Genomic DNA, 19,502 nt, shown 5'->3' with positions numbered 1-19,502 from the left:
TACATACAAAACCAGAGCTTTAGCCACATGAATCTGTCCTCTTATGTGGCAGAGAAGACAGAAGGCCCAGAGGGTTGATATGTCTCATTCTTTCTCCATCACAGAACTGCTGCCATTCACACTGTGTGAGCAAGACTATGGCTTGGGTAAAGTGCGAAAAGCGTGAGACAAATTATGCTCCATGTGGCATAATTCCTCCCAGGAAAGAGCATAACCAACAGCCCACAAACAATTGTATGTTATTCTGTTGTCAGGAGGAGCAGCTGTCACTATGAACTCTACAACCCTCGCTGAGGAATGCCGGCACAGGGTGCTGGGCCACGTGTGCTGTCTCTGCACTGGGATGGGCGTTTAGAAAGAAGGGGCATCTGGGTATGTTGCACTTGGAAAGCCATGACCCAGAGGGTTGCTGGTCACCCTCTGCAGCACCTCTGGTCCACACCAGAAGAGAAAAATAGCGTGGAGGAGAAGTCTGTGGATCTTATGTCAAACCTTTTCTCTGGAAAAAGAGTCAAAGTATAACTCTAAATTGTTATTTCTGTTGAAAAAGATAACTAAATAACTTAGTCTGTTTTAAAGATTAGGTTTCTTTCTAATCCAAGCTGCATTTTACTATGGTAAAAGTGGGTATTTATGGAAAATATTTCACTATTAAAGATCCCTGTTTTCAGAAGTGCCTTTGTCAGGTCAGGCTCTAACCTATTAAAAAAAGTTACCTTTTTACTTTTCCCAAAATAAAACTGTAGTAGTTAAGATAGTGTATTTAGCTATCTGTAAAGAGTAAAAATCTATCTCTATGTGGTTTCTGAGGTAACAAACTGGCATATTAAAAATATATTAATACAAGTCAGTCATTTGTGAGTATGTCCCTTGCCCACTTTCTCCAAAAAGAGAGGGTGGACATGGTGATTTCAATAAAGCAGAGAAAAGGTCTGTGACATAGTGGCTGCTGTACTGTATCATAGTTCATCATGGTTTCTTGTGAGGTCCTCCCCGTAATTAGTAGCTTGACTTCCAACGAACATATTCCAGTTGTCCAGAACCTCCTCTTTTGTTAGTTTTTGATCCTGGTGAGAAGAAAATAAAAAATCTCAGTAAGAACATTTTAAAAGCTAAGTAAAAGACACACCAGCACAGACTTACAAGAGCCCTGGAAAACATTTCTTTGAAGCAGCAGACTGCGGGTTCAGGGATCATTGTAGCTGTCATGGAGAGTGAAATTTGGACCCCGGTGGAAGATGCAATTCCCACTGGCTTCATCTAGGTCAAACTGCTAATTGAAAGTTCTTTGTAATTAATTTACTGCCAAACAGGGTATGGGTTCTCTGGAAAGCAGTTTTGCTCTGTGGTTTGGTTTTGCCTTCTTGGCAACAAAATAGAAAATCCTCTGGTGTACTTTGTTGAAGATGGTTCTTACATTAGCAATTTACAAGCTGTCTATGCAAATTGTTCTGGCTTTTCAGGTTCCAGCTTCAATCACATTACAATTCTGAAGATCACCATCTGGGATCTACTGAACCATTAATCTCCCAGGTTAGATGAACTGGATGTGCTGAGCCAGTCTTTCAGTCAAGGAAGTGTATCTGATGCCCCCTCCCTGGAGGTATTCAAAGTCAGGCTGGATGAGGCCTTGAGTGACCTGGTTTAGTGGAAGACGTCCCTGCCCATGGCAGGGGGGTTGAAACTACATGATCTTTAAGGTCCCTTCCAACCTAAACTATTCTATGAATCTACAGAAATGTGTGTGTGGGCAGGGTTTGGCTAGCCCCTATGTAATTTATCTTTTATTTTTCTCTTGCAGTTTAATTAGTATACAAAAGCCATGGTGATAAATAATAAACCTAATGAAAGCCAAGGGGAATTCTAGAGCTGATAAACTGTTTTACTACTTTTACTTTGTGATTCTAACCCTACCAACTGAAACTAACATTGATGCATTAATGCATTAGCAATTCTAGTCTGCAAAACTCCATTTGAAGTGTACTAATAAGAAAAATCATAAGGAATAAATTCTTGCAATCTGATATCATTAAGAAAAACCACACCACCTTATATAAATTTCTTAAGAAGCACTAAGTACCTTGTCTACATCCGATTCATAGACTAAGTGCCTGGCTTCAGCTAGTGCATGATCATAGTCTTGTGGGAGAATCCAGTGCTGAATTTCCTCTTTGTCCATCTTTCCATCCTTGTTGAGATCACGGAAATCTGAAAACTGCTCACGCTCTGTGATTACCCAGTCAGGCTCTGGTCCACCCTCTTCATTTGCAAACATATCAGCTGGAGAGGAAAAAAAAAAGTCTCACTGGAGTCATATTTAATTTGCAAATTATGTACAAACTTAAGACTGACTATTCATCAGAGGAAGACTAAACTTTTCACAGTGTTTCTTTGTACAGAAAATGAAATGTGGGCTGTTAATAGCTGTGTGCTGCTTCTCTCAGGCCTGTTTCTTCACTGCTGGTGATGCTGTCCATCCTTACATTACCTTTGTCAGGCAACCGTGAGAGGTGAAAGACATCGTCCACTGAATTTCAGAATGAAAATCTTGTAAGGATCTTTAGACAAATAGCAGTCATTAGCTTTAGTGCTAGGCTCAGTTACACAGGAAGAAAGGAGCTCAGCAATTCTATCCTGTTCCTCCCAGTGAAATGTTTTTGTGGATAAGATCAGGCTCCAGCCAGCAGAGAATGGGTAAGGAAAAAAAAGGTACAGGGAACATTTAGGAAAACAAAAATCTTTTGTCCTACTTTTGAAGTCCCTAAACAGAACTTGAACACTTTTGTCCTACTTTTGGAGAGGTCTGTGTAAGAGGAATTCATCTTGGTAGATGAGTCCTTTTTTTAACCATGCAGTGCCGCAGCATACTCCAGTAGAAAGCATTCCACAGATCTGGAGAAGTCATGAATCATTCTGTGTGAGAAACCACAGGCAGTGCACTTGTCATGGATTGGTACCTTGGGATAGAGTACCATTTGTGATGTAGGATGCATCATTTGTGATGCAGGATCATATACATGAGTGGCTCTGTACATCAGTCCTGTCCTGTGTTTAAGAGGATCCCACAGTGGCAGCAGCTATCTGTATAAACAGAGTTGGGAGAGTAGCAGTGCCTATTAAAAGCAAATGACATATAACCATTCTGAATGGTGAGTAGTGTGTCCACTTTTATTCTTCTGGGTACCGTGGCAAATCAGTTGTTTTCTGTTTATCAAGCCTCTCTATTCCTTAGGCTTTCCAATTTCTATTTCTAATTAAGACTTGCTTTCTGATACTACTTCTATGCCTTTTGAGTTTGGTTTTCAGGATGCACTAAGGAAATGTGCACCCCAGATGGATGGTCTCGGGGCCAAAGGCTGGCTAGTATGTACAGGATGTATGAATTCTAGGAATAACTTCCCTTACCCTGCAGTGTGAGCATATACACTAGGCTGAAGTTCTCTACTGGTAGAACTGTCCAGAGGCCTTTAAATACTCTGTTACCTGCTTGTGCACAGTAAGAATTTAATTCTTTTTGCTTAACACAACTAGGAATATTTTTGTCTTGCTGCCTGTGTAAAATCTAAACCAAATTTTGTAAAAGACAAAATAGGATGATTTTTCTATTTGAAGGAAATCTTCAGCAGATTTCTCCATCAAATACCTGAACCCAGAGATTGAAATGTTTTGATGTATTTTTGTTGTTCCTTATAAATTACCAAAGAAGAGATTTGGTTTTGGTGGTGGTGGTTGTTTTTTATGCCCAGCTTCATCAAAACCAAAAAATACTACATCTGAAAGGGGAAGCAGGAATATTGTAACCATAGTTTTCCTGAACTGATGAAGAAAACTTCAGACAACACATTCACTTTCTTTTTTCCATTTTTTAAAGTGCAAATTATATTGTTTATTTGAAGCAACTGACATGTCCCATCAATTTGATTTTTATCATCCTTGCCAATGTGGGGTGATCGTGACTAGAACATTCTATGTTCCTATCTATAGAAGACAAGAAAAAACCAGCATTCACATGGTAACAAATGTTGACAATTACCTTATAATTATATGTAGGTAATGTCAGTGAATGAACTGAAATTACTGTGGAAATTATGCTGCTCTGTTATTTCAGTCATAAATGAATAGCATTCACATTCTGAGGCTAAATATAATTTACAAGGAATAGAACCTCCCTGCCATTAATTAACGTGTGTATATTGTTCCTATTATATGTGAAGTGATCTTTATAGCACCACTAGAAACAGAAAGATTCATCTCAGTTTGCACTAATGCTTTTCTGGTGCTACTTTTTTGATTTAAAACCCATCAAAGTGAGTGCAGTGGAAAAAAGTTAACTTTTGATATCAGCATGATTCTGAAGGCTAAAACGTATTATGTACTGCTGATCTCCTGTCCTGCTTCTGTTTTGTTTTCATAAGTACAAGACAGCAGCCAACCTACCTAGTGTGACTACAGCTTGTGCAGATCAACTGTGACTGATCTGCTGTTCATGTTTCCCATTTTTTGTTCTCTTTCTGTCACTGAATTAAAGCACAGCTAACTTTCATGCCCATCACTTGAGAATCTTAAATCTTAGTGCTGCTTTTGCACAGTTCATTTCTGAAAATGGACTGTGTGAAATCAGCATCTTCTGTACCTAGAAGAAAAATAATGGCATCACCATCAGAGAAGTACAGGGTTTTTTACTTACAGTAGGAAAATTACCAATAGAAAAACCATGAATTTTCTTTTTTTGCAGTGTGTGCTTCCCAGCTATTTCACATGGTCAGCCACCAGTCAAACTTGGGAAGAGACTTCATTCACTTTCTAATCCTCTTGCATTTCTAAACAAAAAGCTCTTAATGTGGTGAAGTATACTAAGGATATTCTTGTCATGAAAAATGTTATTACCCACCCTCTTAGCCAAATTATGTGAGAGTAAAAGGAGAATCTGATGCTGTAAAGTGTAAGGATACTTTTGCTGGTGTGTGAAAAGAAATTCAACTTTCTGGGTTGGATGGTTGAACTGCAGCACACAAGTGTTCAGCTTTGGGTCAAATTTTGCTGCAAATTTGAGAGAAGATAGACAAATGGACTGGAGATTATGTAAGAAATGCATCCCAACACTTACCAATGTACTCATCTTGATCCACAAAACCATCCTCATTTTTGTCTATATCTTCTAAAGTTTCCTGAAAAATAGTTTTGCATTGAAATGATTGAGAGAGAACCAAGCATTCTGGGTACTCATCTCTTGATCACTTAATGTTTTGAGGCTTTGGCCTGCCCCTTGCATGCAGCCAAGCATGCTCTCACTGACTCCAGGGTAATTGTTGTTTATAGAATTAATACACAAATACCCTTTCATGTTGCAAAATGAACATGAAATGATGTACAAATGAACTCGACATCAGGCTTAAGTTTTAAGTTTGAGCAGATACAAGCTTGCATTAAACACTTTGCTGCCACATGTCAGCATATCTTTTTTTTTGGTGTAACTCCATGCCCCTGTTTCTTGATTCCATTTAGGAGCTAAATGCATTTAACAAGTCTTTCTTATACTGAAAGCTCTAAATCAAGTGAACTTCATGAAAGGCATCCCCTTCTGTTCCCCAATTAGCTATTACATGTATGTCTCTTTCTACAAAACTCTGCACAGAAAGGCTAAAGAAGCACTTCAAAGCTCATCAAAAAAAGTAAAGTAAAAATAATGGCATTGCTTCTGCTCTGCTTACTAAGACAACGATGTTTTTCATATGCTCAAACTCCTCTGGGTGAAGGAAGGCAGTGAATTCTTCACGAGTGGCAGCTAAATCTCCATCCAGATCTGCAGTTTTGAATCGTCTTTCATCCCTAGGCAGCATTTTCTTAAAACTGTGCTGATCAGTTGCATCTTGGAATTCTTCTGGATTTTCTGCAAGTTAATCAAGGCAATCTCAGAAGCATGCTCCCCTTTAAACACATTACCACAACAAAGCATCCCGGTTTGCTGTTAGGCTCTAGAAATAGAAAGGCTTATTGCTAGGACAGCAGCTGTGTTAAAATGGAATTTCTTTGCTGTTAAGCTTTGAACTCAGAGGTTGTGTATTTTGTATGGTTTTTTCAAGGTGACTTATTAAATATCTCACTAAGCTTTCTGTTGCAAACCAGGATGAGGGATTTTGCAGTGTTGTAACCTTCACAGAGTTGTTTGGGGGTTTTTTAATCTGATTTTACAACCATTGCTTAGGCAGTATTTGGAGTAGATTTGACTCACACAAGTTTTATTCTTCTCAGGAATCAGCATACAGAGCTTCAGTTTCAAAAAGCAAGCAAAACAAAAGTGGTTTCAGAAGATAGAAGACTGACTGAAATTATCTAACTGCTACAACTCTGTTACAGGCAACCTAACAATTATTTTCATATTAAAACAATTACATTTTTCAATGTGTTCAGTGGCATGAATCAAACGATATTTGATCTCATTTTTAAAATAGGATCACTAAACTGACCACAACATGACAAATACTCATAACAATTTTGAAATTCACATGTTGGGAGACAAACACTGTTGAAAAAGGTTAGGCCAGGAACCACAGATGGGAATTGTTAAGTGTGCATTAACACAAGACCACAATGTTCTCTAAATCTGCGGGATTACAAAGAGCAAAGACAAAAGGCTCCCCGAGATTCTGCTGCAGGGACTGTGTCATGTATTTCCTTCTGCAAACCTAGTAAACTCCACTTTAATCTCAGGTAGAATTTGAAATTATTACTGCCACTGGAAGCTTGCTCCAGAAACTGCCTCTGTGGTAGGTAGATATTGTCTTCTCATTTTCAGTAAGTTTAAATGGTCAATTAATATTGATTTGTTGGTCTGTCAGCATTGCCCTTTAGCTTAAGTGATCTCTTACCTCCTTTTTCCTTAATTAACTTATGAAAAGCAAAGGGAAGGTATGGGGGGAGGAAGATGCAGGTATATTTTTCAATATGTGTTTCTTTCGCCTGAGTTGTTAAGGACTTTCATTTGCAGTTGATCCCCGTCTGAAGCATGTTATTCTGCAAGACCTCTTTTAATCAGTAACTTTAGGATAGCTTAAGTTCAGCCTATACTCTTACGATTTTTAGAGACTGAACCAAATACTCATTATTTATGCAATATATTATTTGTTAAATTACAGTACCATTTTTAATGTTTAAAACAGAATATATTTCTAACTGAAGAAGACATGAATTCATCTTTGTCAGTACATTTAATAATCCCTCTATAAAACCTTCTGTGTGCTGGAGACCCACGTGGGAAAAGTCTGCAGTAAGCAACTAAGAAGTGCTTTTGACCTCTGCACGTCTATAAAATTTAATGTGATTTTCCCGAGTCCTAAATGTGACACCAAAGTCCTGTTGACTGCAAGGCATGAAATCATGCTTTATAATCTCAGTAAGATTGAAGCATATGATCTAAAAGTATTATCTTACCTAGATAATAACCATATGTGGCTTGTTTGTATTCTTCCCAGGCAATTTTATTGTCCTTGTTTAGATCATAGTCTTTCCAAACTTTAGCCACATTTTCATAGATGTAGCGCTTCTGTACCCGTTTAATCCAGGTTTTTAATTCCTCTGTTGTGAGATAGCCATCTTTGTTGTCATCTATTCTATCCACAATCTTCCTGTAAAAAGAGACCAGCAATCCTTAAAAGCTGACACAGAAACAAACTGCATGTCGTTTTAGTAATCTGTATCTGGCCATGATTTTCCACACAAATGGCGTGCCCAGAATTTACAAAGCTATCCTACTGGCTAAGGCTTTCTGGCATTTTGCAGATTATTTTAAGGGATATGTCTCTACTCACTATTCAGTATTGCTCTGAATAACTGAAACAGAACTCACATGACCAAAATTAGTGACCAAAGTATCTGTACTTCATAGGTTGTATCCACTAACTTAGCAGGACCTGCTCTTCACTTTTGGACGCAGTGGCCACACTCGTTGAGTGAAGGACACCCTAACTTCACCTTCAGAGAAAATCTGCATGGGAATTTGCTGGAGGCAACCAGAGCAAGAATCTAGGATACATGGTCACTTCCAGTTTCTCTGGTGGCTCTCCAGCAGACTGACATTAGGACAGAGTGAGGTGACTGTGTAATACTGAGCATGTACACTCCTGTCTCTCCATTTGTTTCTTCCCTCTTTCCCAACAAAAAGCTGTATTGTTTGTGTTGCCAGGAATGCCTGTTACTTGCTAAAACAACAGCCAGTCTGCAGCAGGTCTCCAGTCATTGCTGACAGCTGGGATACACGCCACTGCCCTCTGTAAAGCTGCTAGCCTTAAGTCCTGTTGAAATCAGGAGTGAAACGTACTGGTGTACTCCTAGGGAAGCTTTCACCACTGAAAAGTTCTGCACATAGCTGCAGATAAAACTGACCTGAAAAATTATGCATGTTGGTTTGGGTTTTGCTTTGTTTTGTTTTTTAAAAAGGAGGCCACGCGTTCCTCTACTATTTAGGTTCTCTGCAAGAAATGTCTCAAGGGATGCCTGTAATTGCTAAATGCTACCAGTTTGGGTTTGAGCTTATAAAACTGTCTTCTGTCCCAGCTACAACGGTAGACTAGATAGTAAAACCTTCTCTTTAAAGTAAGAATGCAGCTTTAATTCCACAACTTGTAGGTACACCTGTGATAGTGTTGTTATAATCTAGGCACTGGCCTGTGGGAAACTGTGGAACCTGCTCTTGGAACAGTGTCATCCAGCATCAAATCTCCTCTGTGCATCCAAATTGGGTTTAGGCTCATCAGCAGTTTTACCCCTTGTACTCCTACTGCTCATGGGGTACAGCTGCAAACTGTAGTTTGACCCCTCAATGACCAACTCCGTATCATCTGAACGACTGGTCCTCATGGGCTCAATCACATTGCCTATAGACTAGTTATACATCACTTGTAACAAGGGGTAAAAGATGGAGTTATCTTGTCTAAATCTTGATTTGAGATTCAACAGGTGAATTCCCTAAACATCCAGGCAGCCAAAGGATACACAGAAAAGCTCTCTCCAATTCAACATCCTAATTCTGCAGAGAGAAACTGGCCCTTGCCAACTGGAACTTAGCAACTAGTGAAGCAAGCTTTTCCTAAGCCTTAGTTATGAAAGTGGTTACCAGAGTCAGGTAACAGCATCTGCTGAATTTCTAGCAATCCTGTGTGAGTCTGATGGTATTGAACTGAATTTATAAATATGTTATTTCTGAGCTATGGGAGGGAAAAGGGAGATGCTGGATATGCGTTCTGAAGTAGTAACATATAAAATGACTGGAAAGCTTTTTCTCTATTGTATAAATTCCATGATGAATTGACTGCCAAGGGTGCCTTTCGTTGCATGATGGACTGTATTTGTCAATAAATTAGCCCTACAATGAGCTTGATTTAATTGGTTTAGCTGGTATTTCTTTCTATTGTTAAATGTATTAGTTACAATAAATAATTATGCTAGCAGAAATTTGGCATTTTTAGTACCATGGAAGTCAAGACTATTTGCTAGAAAATGTTTCATGCCTCTTTCTCTTTACCTCTTCTTATAGGTGCATTGCATCAATGTGCACTATTTCATTCAGCTTCCCAGCTGCAGATGGGGACAAAGAAATAGTCTTGCCCACAAGCTCCCAAAGGTACAGGTAAGAAGCTATCACAGGGACTGTGGGCCTCACTTTTCATAGTTATAATACCTGTAAAGTGGCTCAGGATAATTCTAAGTTTTGTAGTAGAGCTCATGTACATTGACCAGTCTGAAAAGCCTTAGTGCCTTTATTTTGTTAATTCTCAAATACAGAAAAAATCCAGGGAGTAGGTTAACACAGAAAAAAGCCAGCTCATATGCAGGACTTGACATGTACAAGTGTGTAATACCTGAAAGCTTACTTCCTCCTTTTAACTGGGGTGGGATTGCAGTCAGTACTAGTTTCCCACCTTATAATAAGGAGCTAGAGGGCACTAGCAACAGGTATGTACAGACTGCTACTAGACAGATTTAAGCTGCCACTCTGTGAAGACCTCTGGTGATGAAACACAGCTGGGGCAAGGAAACTGCTACCAAGTGACTGCATGGAGACCACTTCCACTCTGCACCTGGTGTGAGTACAACTATATGTTGATAAACTCTGGCCTTGGCCTGCATAAAAACCAGAAACATTTGTATTTTGAGGATCTGTAGTTGTTTTTTATGTTCTCTGAAAGTGACAGGCCCATTACAAATGGCAGGCAGAAAGTTCAGAGCACGGTAGCCCCACTGCCCTCCTCATTAGCCCATCTTCCATTCCCTTAATAAGAGTTCTTGGATGCTGCACCAGCATTGTCATGTTTCTCCAAGGCCCAGTTGAGTTGTGGTACTGTGCATGGGTGGGCCATGTGTGATTCTTTGCTTTTCCAGTGATTCCTTCTCAAGCAGAATCTGTGTTAAGGGCAGGCACACTCTCAGGTCACAATACAATTATGGGCTGGTATGTGCCATGTCAAACCATGCCTATACTGTGCAGCTGCTCCTTTACAGAGGCTGCAAGTAGTTAAGCATACATGGCTTTTTCTGCATACTAGCTAGTTTGTTTCTCTTTGCTGGAAGAACGTGAGGGTAGCTTTGCATCAGTGCTGTCTGGCCCTGTAATTCCCTTTCAAGCATTAGTCAATGAGATGACCAATGTGCTCTCACCCTTCCTAAGCATGGTAAAATGTCTTAGAAACACAGCAGCATACACTTTGGTTAGTGCAGCAGAGTGTACATTCCTGTTTTCTCCCAGAAAGCACTTAAAAATAACTTTTCATTAAATCTGCCACTTTAAAGACAGTCATGTGTGAGAGGTGGCACTGTATAAATGGGGCTGTGAAGAAGGAAGGCTTTAAACTTGGTTCACACTAATCTGGTCCGGGTAAGTGACCCAGAAGCAAGGAGCTATAGCAGCAAAGCTCTCCACCATTGTGTGAGGTCTGTCCAACACTGGGCACAGCACCACAGACAGTAGATCCCTCCACGAGGCTTATTGCTGTAGAACCAGAAAAGGCAGGAGAGAAAAACGCAAACGTGATGAATTGTTGATTGCTGGTTTGCAAAATCGGTGTGTGCACGAAGTGTTAACCGCAGAGGCTGCGCTGGTTAGACTCGGCTACAGCGCACTGCCACATGAGCAGGGACCAGCTTCCCCCTCGGGGCCGGGGAGCTGGAGCGATGCAAGCAGCGTCCAGCGGCCTCCTGCCGCTCTCCCTACTTCGGCCGAGCCCCCACCACCCCCTGGGACAAACCACATGCGGCCCCACGCCGCCCCCCTGCCGGGCCGCCCTTGCTGCGCCCGCCCCCTGCCACGTTTCCGCAGGCCCTCGCCTGCGCCTCTTACCCCAGCCGCTGCCGGCTCTCCTCCGGGCTGAGCTGGTCGAAGCTCCGCGCCTCCTCCTTGCCCAGGAAGGCCTCGTGGTCGTACTGGAAGCCTGACCGGTCCTCGTGCTGCGCGGTGCCGGGCCGCGGCCGCTCCTGCCACGCCGTCGGCTTGCCCAGGCTAGCCGGCAGCAGCAGCAGTGCCAGCGCCAGGCACCAGCTCGCCCCGCTGTCCCCCATTCCCCGCGCCCCGAGAGTCCCGCCGCGCCAGCGGCTTACTACCCTTCCTACTACCCTGCCCAGTGCAGACCGAGGCCGATCACGGCCCCGCTCGCCGCCACCGCCCCGCCCCGCTCCTCCCCTGGCCGGTCACGGGGGTGGGCGCGATTGGGCAGCGGCCGCCGGGAGAGCGGCCCGGCCCGGCCCGGCGCCACGTCTGCAGCGTGGTGGGGTCTGCCCGCCGCCGCCGCGGGTGTACGAGGCGTTTGCCAATGCGAACCGTTGAGGAAATCAAAGTGGTCCTCTTCCCCTGGGTTGTCATCGTGGCGTTCTGAGCTTACACTCTTAGGAAAACACGTCAGCACAAAGTAGCGGCTCCTTTCTGTTACTCTGGGTAGTTTGTTCAGGCTATCGGGTTGATGGCTTCTGCTGTCATCCTAAATTTTTTAGGAGAGGATGGAAGTATGAAATAGTGATTCTTTTTGTTTTCAAGGTAGGTGGCAAAAAGACTACAAGTAAAACAAAACAAAAAAAGAAGTGACTCTGTCTTGAGTGTTACACACCACCACCCAAAAAAAAAAAAAAGTAGAAAAATAGGTTGCAGCACTCCCAAGAAGGATATTTCTTATAGCAGAGTCACAGAATCCCAGAATGTTGGGGTGGGAAGGGACCTCGAAAGATCACCTAGTCCAACTCTCCTGCCAGAGCAGGATCACCTAGAGTAGGTCATAGCGGAACACATTCAGGCTGGTTTTGAGTGTTTCCAGACAAGGAGACTTCACAACCTTTCTGGGAAGTTTCAGTGTTCTGTTACCCTTATAGTGAAAAAGTTCTTTCTTAGGTTCACATGGAACCTCTCTGCTCCAGCTTGCACGCGTTGCTCCTTGTCCTATTGCTGGACATCCCTGAGAAGAGCCCGGCTCCATCCTCCTGACAGTTACCATTCACATCTTTATAAACATGAATGAGGTCATCCCTCAGTCTGCTTTTCTCCAGGCTAAAGGCCCCCAGCTCCCTTAGCCTTTCCTCACAAGGGAGATGTTCCACTCCTTTCAGCACCTTTGTGGCTCTGCACTGGATTCTTTCAACCAGTTCCCTGAGACCATTCTTGAACTGAGGAGCTCAGAACTGGACACAATATTCTAGAAGTGGCCTCACCAGGGCAGCGTAAATGAGGAGGAGAATCTCTCAACCTACTAATCACACCCCTTCCAATACACCCCAGAATACCATTGGCCTTTTGTCCAGAAGGGCACATTGCTGGCTCATGGCCATCCTATTGTCCACCAGGACTGCCAGGTCCCTTTCCTCTATGCTGCTCTCCAGCAGGTCAGTCTCCGACCTACACTGGTCTATGAAGTTATTCCTTTCCAAATGCAAGACTCTGCACTTGTCCTTGTTGTATTCATTCAATTTCTCCCCACCCAACTCTCCAGCCTGTCCAGGTCTTGCTGCATGTCACAGCCTTCAGGTGTGTCAGCCACTCCTCCCAGTTTGGTGCCATCAGCAAACCTGCTGACAGTGCCTTTGTTTCTCTCATCCAGGGTATTGAATTGTACTGGTCCCAATACTGACCCCTGAACTGTCAATTCCCTACGAAGAGTCATACCTTCTGCTCCTTTTATTCAATTCACCAAAAAAAGGCAGACGTTTTCTCTTAAACCCTTTATCCACAACACTTGTTTCTTAAAATACCGAAGAATTTTCACTGAAAATGTTGGTGGTTTATGTTTTAGTAGTATTGCTATGAACACCTCTGCTGAGAGAAACCTACTGCTACTGAATGATTAATATTAATTAGGTTTAGACTTTAAGGTGCTATTTTTGTAATCCACACTTCTTTCAGTAATGTGTCTGAGGTTTATACCCATAAGGTTTCTTTGAAATATTGCAAAATACCAGGTCTGCAACATCCACAATGTGTTTTAGCAATACATTTATGCAACAGCAGGCATGCTGGGTAGTTTATAAGCTTTTAATGAAACACTGGCAGATATTAGGGTTTTATGGGCTGGAAAACAGAGCAAATCAAAGAGCTTTGCTTACTGTTTATAGCATTTTTCCCCTGAATCTAACAATATTTATCTCATTTTTTCCATCTTGCGTTTTGCTCTTCACATATTTACTTTCCCTTTCATGGATATATTTACAGTCAACAAACTATTTTGTATGAAATATACCTAGAGCTACAATATGCCAGTCATTGTGTAGGTCCAGTTACCTGCTTAAAGCATGAGATGATTTGTTTTATATCCTACTTTGTTTTTAGTCTGCATTTATCCTAGTGAGGGTATTCTTACATCTTTTGTCAATGTTTCTGGACATTGTTCATTTGTGCCTTTCCAGCAGCCAGGTAACTGATCCCCAAGTGAAGTTGTGTTTCCTGATGCCTGCTGGCTAACAGCCATCTTCATGATGCTCTCAGAAGCAAAAACTCTTCTCAGAGCATATAGTTTCTATGCATGTGAGTCCCATCTGCTAAAATACTTGATGGTGTCAAGTCAAAATACTTGATGGTGTCATAGTGTAGTTTTCTGAGTAAGCACCTTTTTGTGCTCTTATTTACATTGAAGTCCATATTACAACTACAATGAGATTCAGGCCTAAAGACTGAGGCTTACTTTGGTTTGAAAAGATATGGTGAATGTATTGACTGATGTATCCCTTAAGAGTTCTTAGAGTGCAAATGCATCCCCAGTTAAAAACTCAGCCTGCAAAACTGCTTGAAATCTTCTGCTTCATCTAAATCTTTACGGACTGTGCAGCATTCCTAATCATCAGGCAAAGACACACTGATGTTGAAGCTTCTCTTCTGTCCTTTGCAGAATTCATTTGTTTATTTCCTGCTCCCATGCAATACCTCATGGAGCTTGGCTCCATTTACACAGAGATCCCTATGTAAATAGGTAAAGCACTGATACGCTCACTGGTTTTCTCATCAACAAATTGAGTACATTTCAGAGTCTCATGTAGCAATGATTAATAGTCCCTTGAGGCAACCTGGAGGAATGAGGGAGTGGATTTAACTCATCAGTCCAGGCTCTCATGGTGGCACTTTGTTATCAGGGGATGATGGTTTTCTGGGGCTGGATGCTGAAACACAAGTGAGCTTAACTTACTAGTGGTGAGTGTAGGGAAGTACCTTCATTCTCAGGGTCAGTGTGGCATACTGTCTGGTTTCTCCAGAAGGACTGTGAAAGGCTAGGTCTAAAACAAGAGCCTATTTCAGCACTGAAGAAAAATGCGTTCTGCAGCTCAGTCAGGGAGAATTGCAATCTTTGATGATAACTCTTATTATTAGAAGTTAAAGATCAGTGTCTGCAAGAAGCAAATGGTTTCTAACTAAGCATAAGAATTTGTTTTTCAGAGAAGCTAAAATTGGAAAATATTACACTTTCCCTCCTTAATTCTAATATACTATGGAAATCCAGCATAACAAAATTATAGTATTCCTCTCTACACAGAATGTATGATAGGTTTGAATGGGTATGAAACTAAAGTGTGTCACCTCAAATTAAATTATAGAAACCTATTTTGTCTTTTTCAGATTTATTTTGCATTCTAATTAGCCTAGTATGCTTTACTCATGTCAAAGCAGCAGCTGTGTCTTTTCTTTAAGGCACAGAACACCTTCATCAAAGTTAGTGAAAAATGTCCATTGACAGCAGTAGATTGCAGCTCAAGCTGTTTGTATATAGTACTGCTGTATTTTATTGGAAATGTAATGGTAGGAGTGTCTCAGAATGAGCTTTATATGTCTAACTTGTTTTGGATGATCTGCTATTAGATACCTTGGTACTGGTACTTTCAGCCAAATCCTGTTACATGTCAATTGCTCTCTTCATCCTGGGTGTGTGATTGCAGATGGACTGTAACTTCTGTCTCAGCTTCTGTGGTGTGGTGGGTTGAAAGCTAGAAACTAAAATGAAGAGATCAGAGCACAATCAGATCCCAGCCTGCAAGTAGCAGCAGAAACATTACAGAAAGGAAGTGGGCAAGCTTTCATAGAATCATTTTGATTAGGCTTAGTTTTGACCTGTCCTGACTAGATGTTTATCACACCATGCCCCTGTTCTGGGCTGGTTGATTGCATTGGTTTGTTGTTGGTTTTTTGCATGGGTGTAGTCTATATCACTCTCCCCTCCTTCTCTTTTTATCTGTTTGTGCCTAACTTGCCAGAAGTAACTTGGCATAACTTACCCAAAACAATCATGCCAATACCATGAGGCTGACAATCTTGTTTCCTCAGTGTGATATACCACTTTTCTCACTCTGCACTTTTCTCATCTAATTGCACTGTAAACTCTTCAGGCAGGGATTTTTTCTGCTGTTTGTACTGATTAGTTTCTGGTTAGTGCTACCAGTTACTGTTTCTACTGATGCAGATGGTACTGCGCTGTGTCTGGCGCACTTTGCCACGATCTGAGTTGGCCCTTAAGACACCCGTGTCAATAAGCATCGGTAACAGCAATTTGAGATCACTCAGAAGCAGACCTAAAGTTTTTATCTTATCAGGAATCTTTGTGATTAGTGTTTTTTCAAACATTTACATTTTCAAGTGTATAAAAAGATCCTTTGCTTCTGACAGCATGAATCTGTGCAGTGTATGTGCAATTTGCCCTGGTAATTACTTATGTATGGTGATAACCATAGCAACATCCCAGGTAGATAATGTCATGCAAATTACTGCAGCTCCAGGGATGGAAGATGTTAATACAAGTATGTACTCACACCCCTGGTCTTCAACATTTTGCAGCAACTCTCCCTTCCCCTCCCCCATACGTGCTGTTTTTAAATTTCCTTTCCTCACTATGATCAGGAAGGAAAAGAAAACCTCTTGCTATTTTTCTCATTGGTATTCACAAAGAGGGAGGGGAAGAGTGGTCCTTCAGTGTTTCTGTCATGAATAATTTTGTAGGCACAGTGGAAATTCCACAGTGTATGTAGGGCATAAAAGTCTAGAGACTTGGATACACTGCAGGACCATATTTTGCTTAAACCCAAGTTCTTGCATTTGTAACCCCCCAGTGTGAGCATGTAGGGGTGGAATTGGAGCCACAGATGTTTGGACTGAGGTGTAAACCTCCTCAAATCATTTGCAGAGGATATGGGAGAGCAGCTTTGCTTTTCAAAGCAGATATGCTGTAGCTGAGTACTTATCAGGGCCAGTGCATTGTTAACTGAGATGATCAGCGGAGAGAAGGCTGGGAACAGTTACCCCTTGTTTAGTCACAAGCGAGTGAAACAAGCAAAAAAAATCTCCATGAATGCTAGTTGTTGCCTAACCTTAGAACCCTGAAGGTATGAAAATAAGCCTCTAATCTGAAACTAGAATATTTTGTTAAAGGTTTGAAAAGCGGGCGTAGGGAATTGGTTAAGTGAACATTTAGCTTTTCCTGGTGAAGAATGGAATTGTTGCTGAATCTTTTTGCTTTGTGGTTAAATAGTGGGAATGTGAGTGTTAGTCCTGCAGTGGGTGCTGAAGTTACTGATTACTGAAGGCTATGCTGCCCAGGCCACTAAATGAGGCAGCCGAAGGTATGTATGTATGATCCTAGTCTGTAAGGAAAATGTTCCTGAAGCAAATTGAGCTATTCATTAGGCCAGCATTGAATTGTCTTAATCATAAAAACATGGTCTGTCTCGTACAGAGCAATGGTGGGGAGTGGAAACAACATTGCTGAACTCACTGAGCAACTTTATTTGTGCTAGAGGTAGTAGATGCAGAGAGTGTTAATTAATTGGAGATTAAAATACTGCCAATCTGTATCCCCTGGTATCTGTACAGGGTGTTTGCCAGTCTTACAGGTCTGCCTACAAAGCCCAGATTGTAAGGTTTAATATTTTACCCTCTAATTTCCCTGTAAATTAGCAATTTGATACTTTAGCCAATGGTAGCAGTGATAGCACTTTTCAGCTGTGCCAGCCTGCCAAGAATTGCTATTGATGGCGGTGGAATTTGAGAGGTATCCATGTCTAGGTAATCCAGTTTGTTGTTAAACCCTGCAACAGTGCTTGGAGCTACAGATTTACCTGATTTACATTGGAGGGGTTTTTAAAAAAAAACACCTTCTAGGATACCTACCTTAGAGAAACAAACTGCACCAGAAAATAAAAATATACAATATGTATAAAGTCAGTCTTTTTATCATCTGAGAGAAACTATGGAGTCTAACTCTCTGCTGAAGTTTTTGCCTGTCTGCCTGTTTTGCATATAGTGGACTTTTCTGTGTCATTTTTATATTCAGAATGTGATTGTCTCTGGATGGCCTCTCCTTAGACTCCATATCACATACAAGGGAACAGTAGGTGTCTTGGAATTACAGGGATAGCCAAACTGAGGTCCTGGCAAGTTAAATACACACTCTCTTTGATAAAAAATTCATAGTAACAGCTCTGCTAGACCTCCTGAAACCCTGTTTGTAGGCCAGTTTCTTTGACCGATGTCACAGCAAGACAAAATACTTGACTGTAATTATCCAGTCTTCTGCTTTTTATGGCTAAGATATCTTCCTCAGGAGTGAACTGACCACTGCCTAACACAAGTTCATAGGGCAATGACTATTGTTACTGGCATATTATTTTTGCTTCCTTGTGCTCTTGTTGCTAAACCATACGTCCATATGGTTTTGATTTATTATCTTTATTTATAGAGTGGGATTAAAGATGAGATGGATTAAAACCGAAAATGCTGCATGTAACCTAGGAATGCCTGAGGAGTTATGTCAGTTGTTAATGAAGCTCATAGCACTGGCATTCAGTTGAAGATTTTAAAAGCTCATCACAGAAACTGTTAACATTGCAAAGCTTCCCTCATTGCTGCAGCATCATTCCAACACATGGGAAAAGGTATATGTGAGGAAAGATTTGCCTAACTTAATGTCATATGTGGGGTTAATGTTTGGTTAGTGATTCTTGTTTCCTGCTCTGTTACCTTCCTCCCTGTGCTATGTACTCTCCACATTTTTATTTACTTCTCGCTAACAAAACTAAGGGAAGCTGCCAGCATGTGAAAAACTACTCTATTAACCAGCTGTGCAGTTTGGACTTAACAGTTTCTTTTATCAGAAAGCAAAAGAAATAATAATATCAAATTCATATGTCAAAAAATCATGTGTGTTTAATAAATAATATTTGATGTGCATGATTTTATTTACTGTCTCTTCTCACTTTTTCCACCTCACCAGTTGTTCACCTTGGCTAGTTTATGATATGATGTTCAAGGAAATGTTGTGTTATCACATCCAGCAGACATCACCAGAGAGAAATTGGCTTGTCGTTAATAATAATTGTAAAACCAACCGTACAATAAACCCTGCTTTTGGCCACAACCTCTGCTTCCTGGGTGCAGAAGTGAAACAACATCTACAGCTCTTATCTGTTGATTATGTTTAACCCAGGGTTAAAATCTCCATGTGCAAAAGTCAAATGTAGACAGGACTTATCACAAGGCTGAGAAATACTTCAAGGCCATAGCTGCAGAGGATCCTGGAATGTAGGTATCCAGAATGGGGGAACTCAGCTTTCTTGCCTAGCTTGTTTGTAGGGTATTATTAAATGTTTATTCTTCCAGTTAAGATTGACCATTTTGTTTCTGCCATGGGAGAAATGGCACAAGAAGCCTGCTTAATATTTCACTTTCTGAAACACCCACGGATTCCTCTGTTAGTCCTTCAGAGATTTCTGAAAACACTGATATGGTTACTGGCAACTGTGGCTGTCTGATGTGTTACCGTGCCTGCCTCCAGATTCCTCCTCTCTCTCTCCTTTCAGACCTGACAGTGGTTTCCCTGCTTTGATTAAAGTCTTTTTTTGGGCAGATACTGGAGCCTGACAGCATAGCTTGCAGTCCTGAAGCAAACTGCTGCAGAGATACTGGAGGCTTGCAGGTGTAAGTGGAAAGAAACATGAACCTTGGTCCTCACTGGGCGGTCTGGCTTCCTGTGAGAAGCAGAATAGGTTTGGCTTGTAAA

General features: G+C 41.4%; 1 protein-coding gene across 1 annotated transcript; it reads right to left on the bottom strand.

Annotated features, from left to right (window-relative positions):
• Nucleotides 1-465: 465 nt before the first annotated feature.
• On the bottom strand, nucleotides 466-11,557 carry RCN1 (reticulocalbin 1). The gene is made up of 6 exons (XM_054171781.1): nucleotides 11,333-11,557; nucleotides 7,432-7,625; nucleotides 5,712-5,890; nucleotides 5,108-5,168; nucleotides 2,081-2,280; nucleotides 466-1,067 (listed from the first exon to the last, which is right to left on the bottom strand). Exons 1-6 carry the CDS (start codon nucleotides 11,548-11,550, stop codon nucleotides 960-962), a joined length of 960 nt encoding a protein of 319 aa, XP_054027756.1. The 5' UTR covers nucleotides 11,551-11,557; the 3' UTR covers nucleotides 466-959.
• Between the last annotated feature and the right edge of the window lie 7,945 nt (nucleotides 11,558-19,502).

The sequence above is a fragment of the Dryobates pubescens genome, chromosome 22, assembly GCF_014839835.1.
Source record: "Dryobates pubescens isolate bDryPub1 chromosome 22, bDryPub1.pri, whole genome shotgun sequence".
Lineage (NCBI taxonomy): Eukaryota > Metazoa > Chordata > Aves > Piciformes > Picidae > Dryobates > Dryobates pubescens.
The sequence above is the reverse complement of the archived record's forward strand: the minus strand, read 5'-3'. Positions and strand labels throughout refer to the sequence as shown.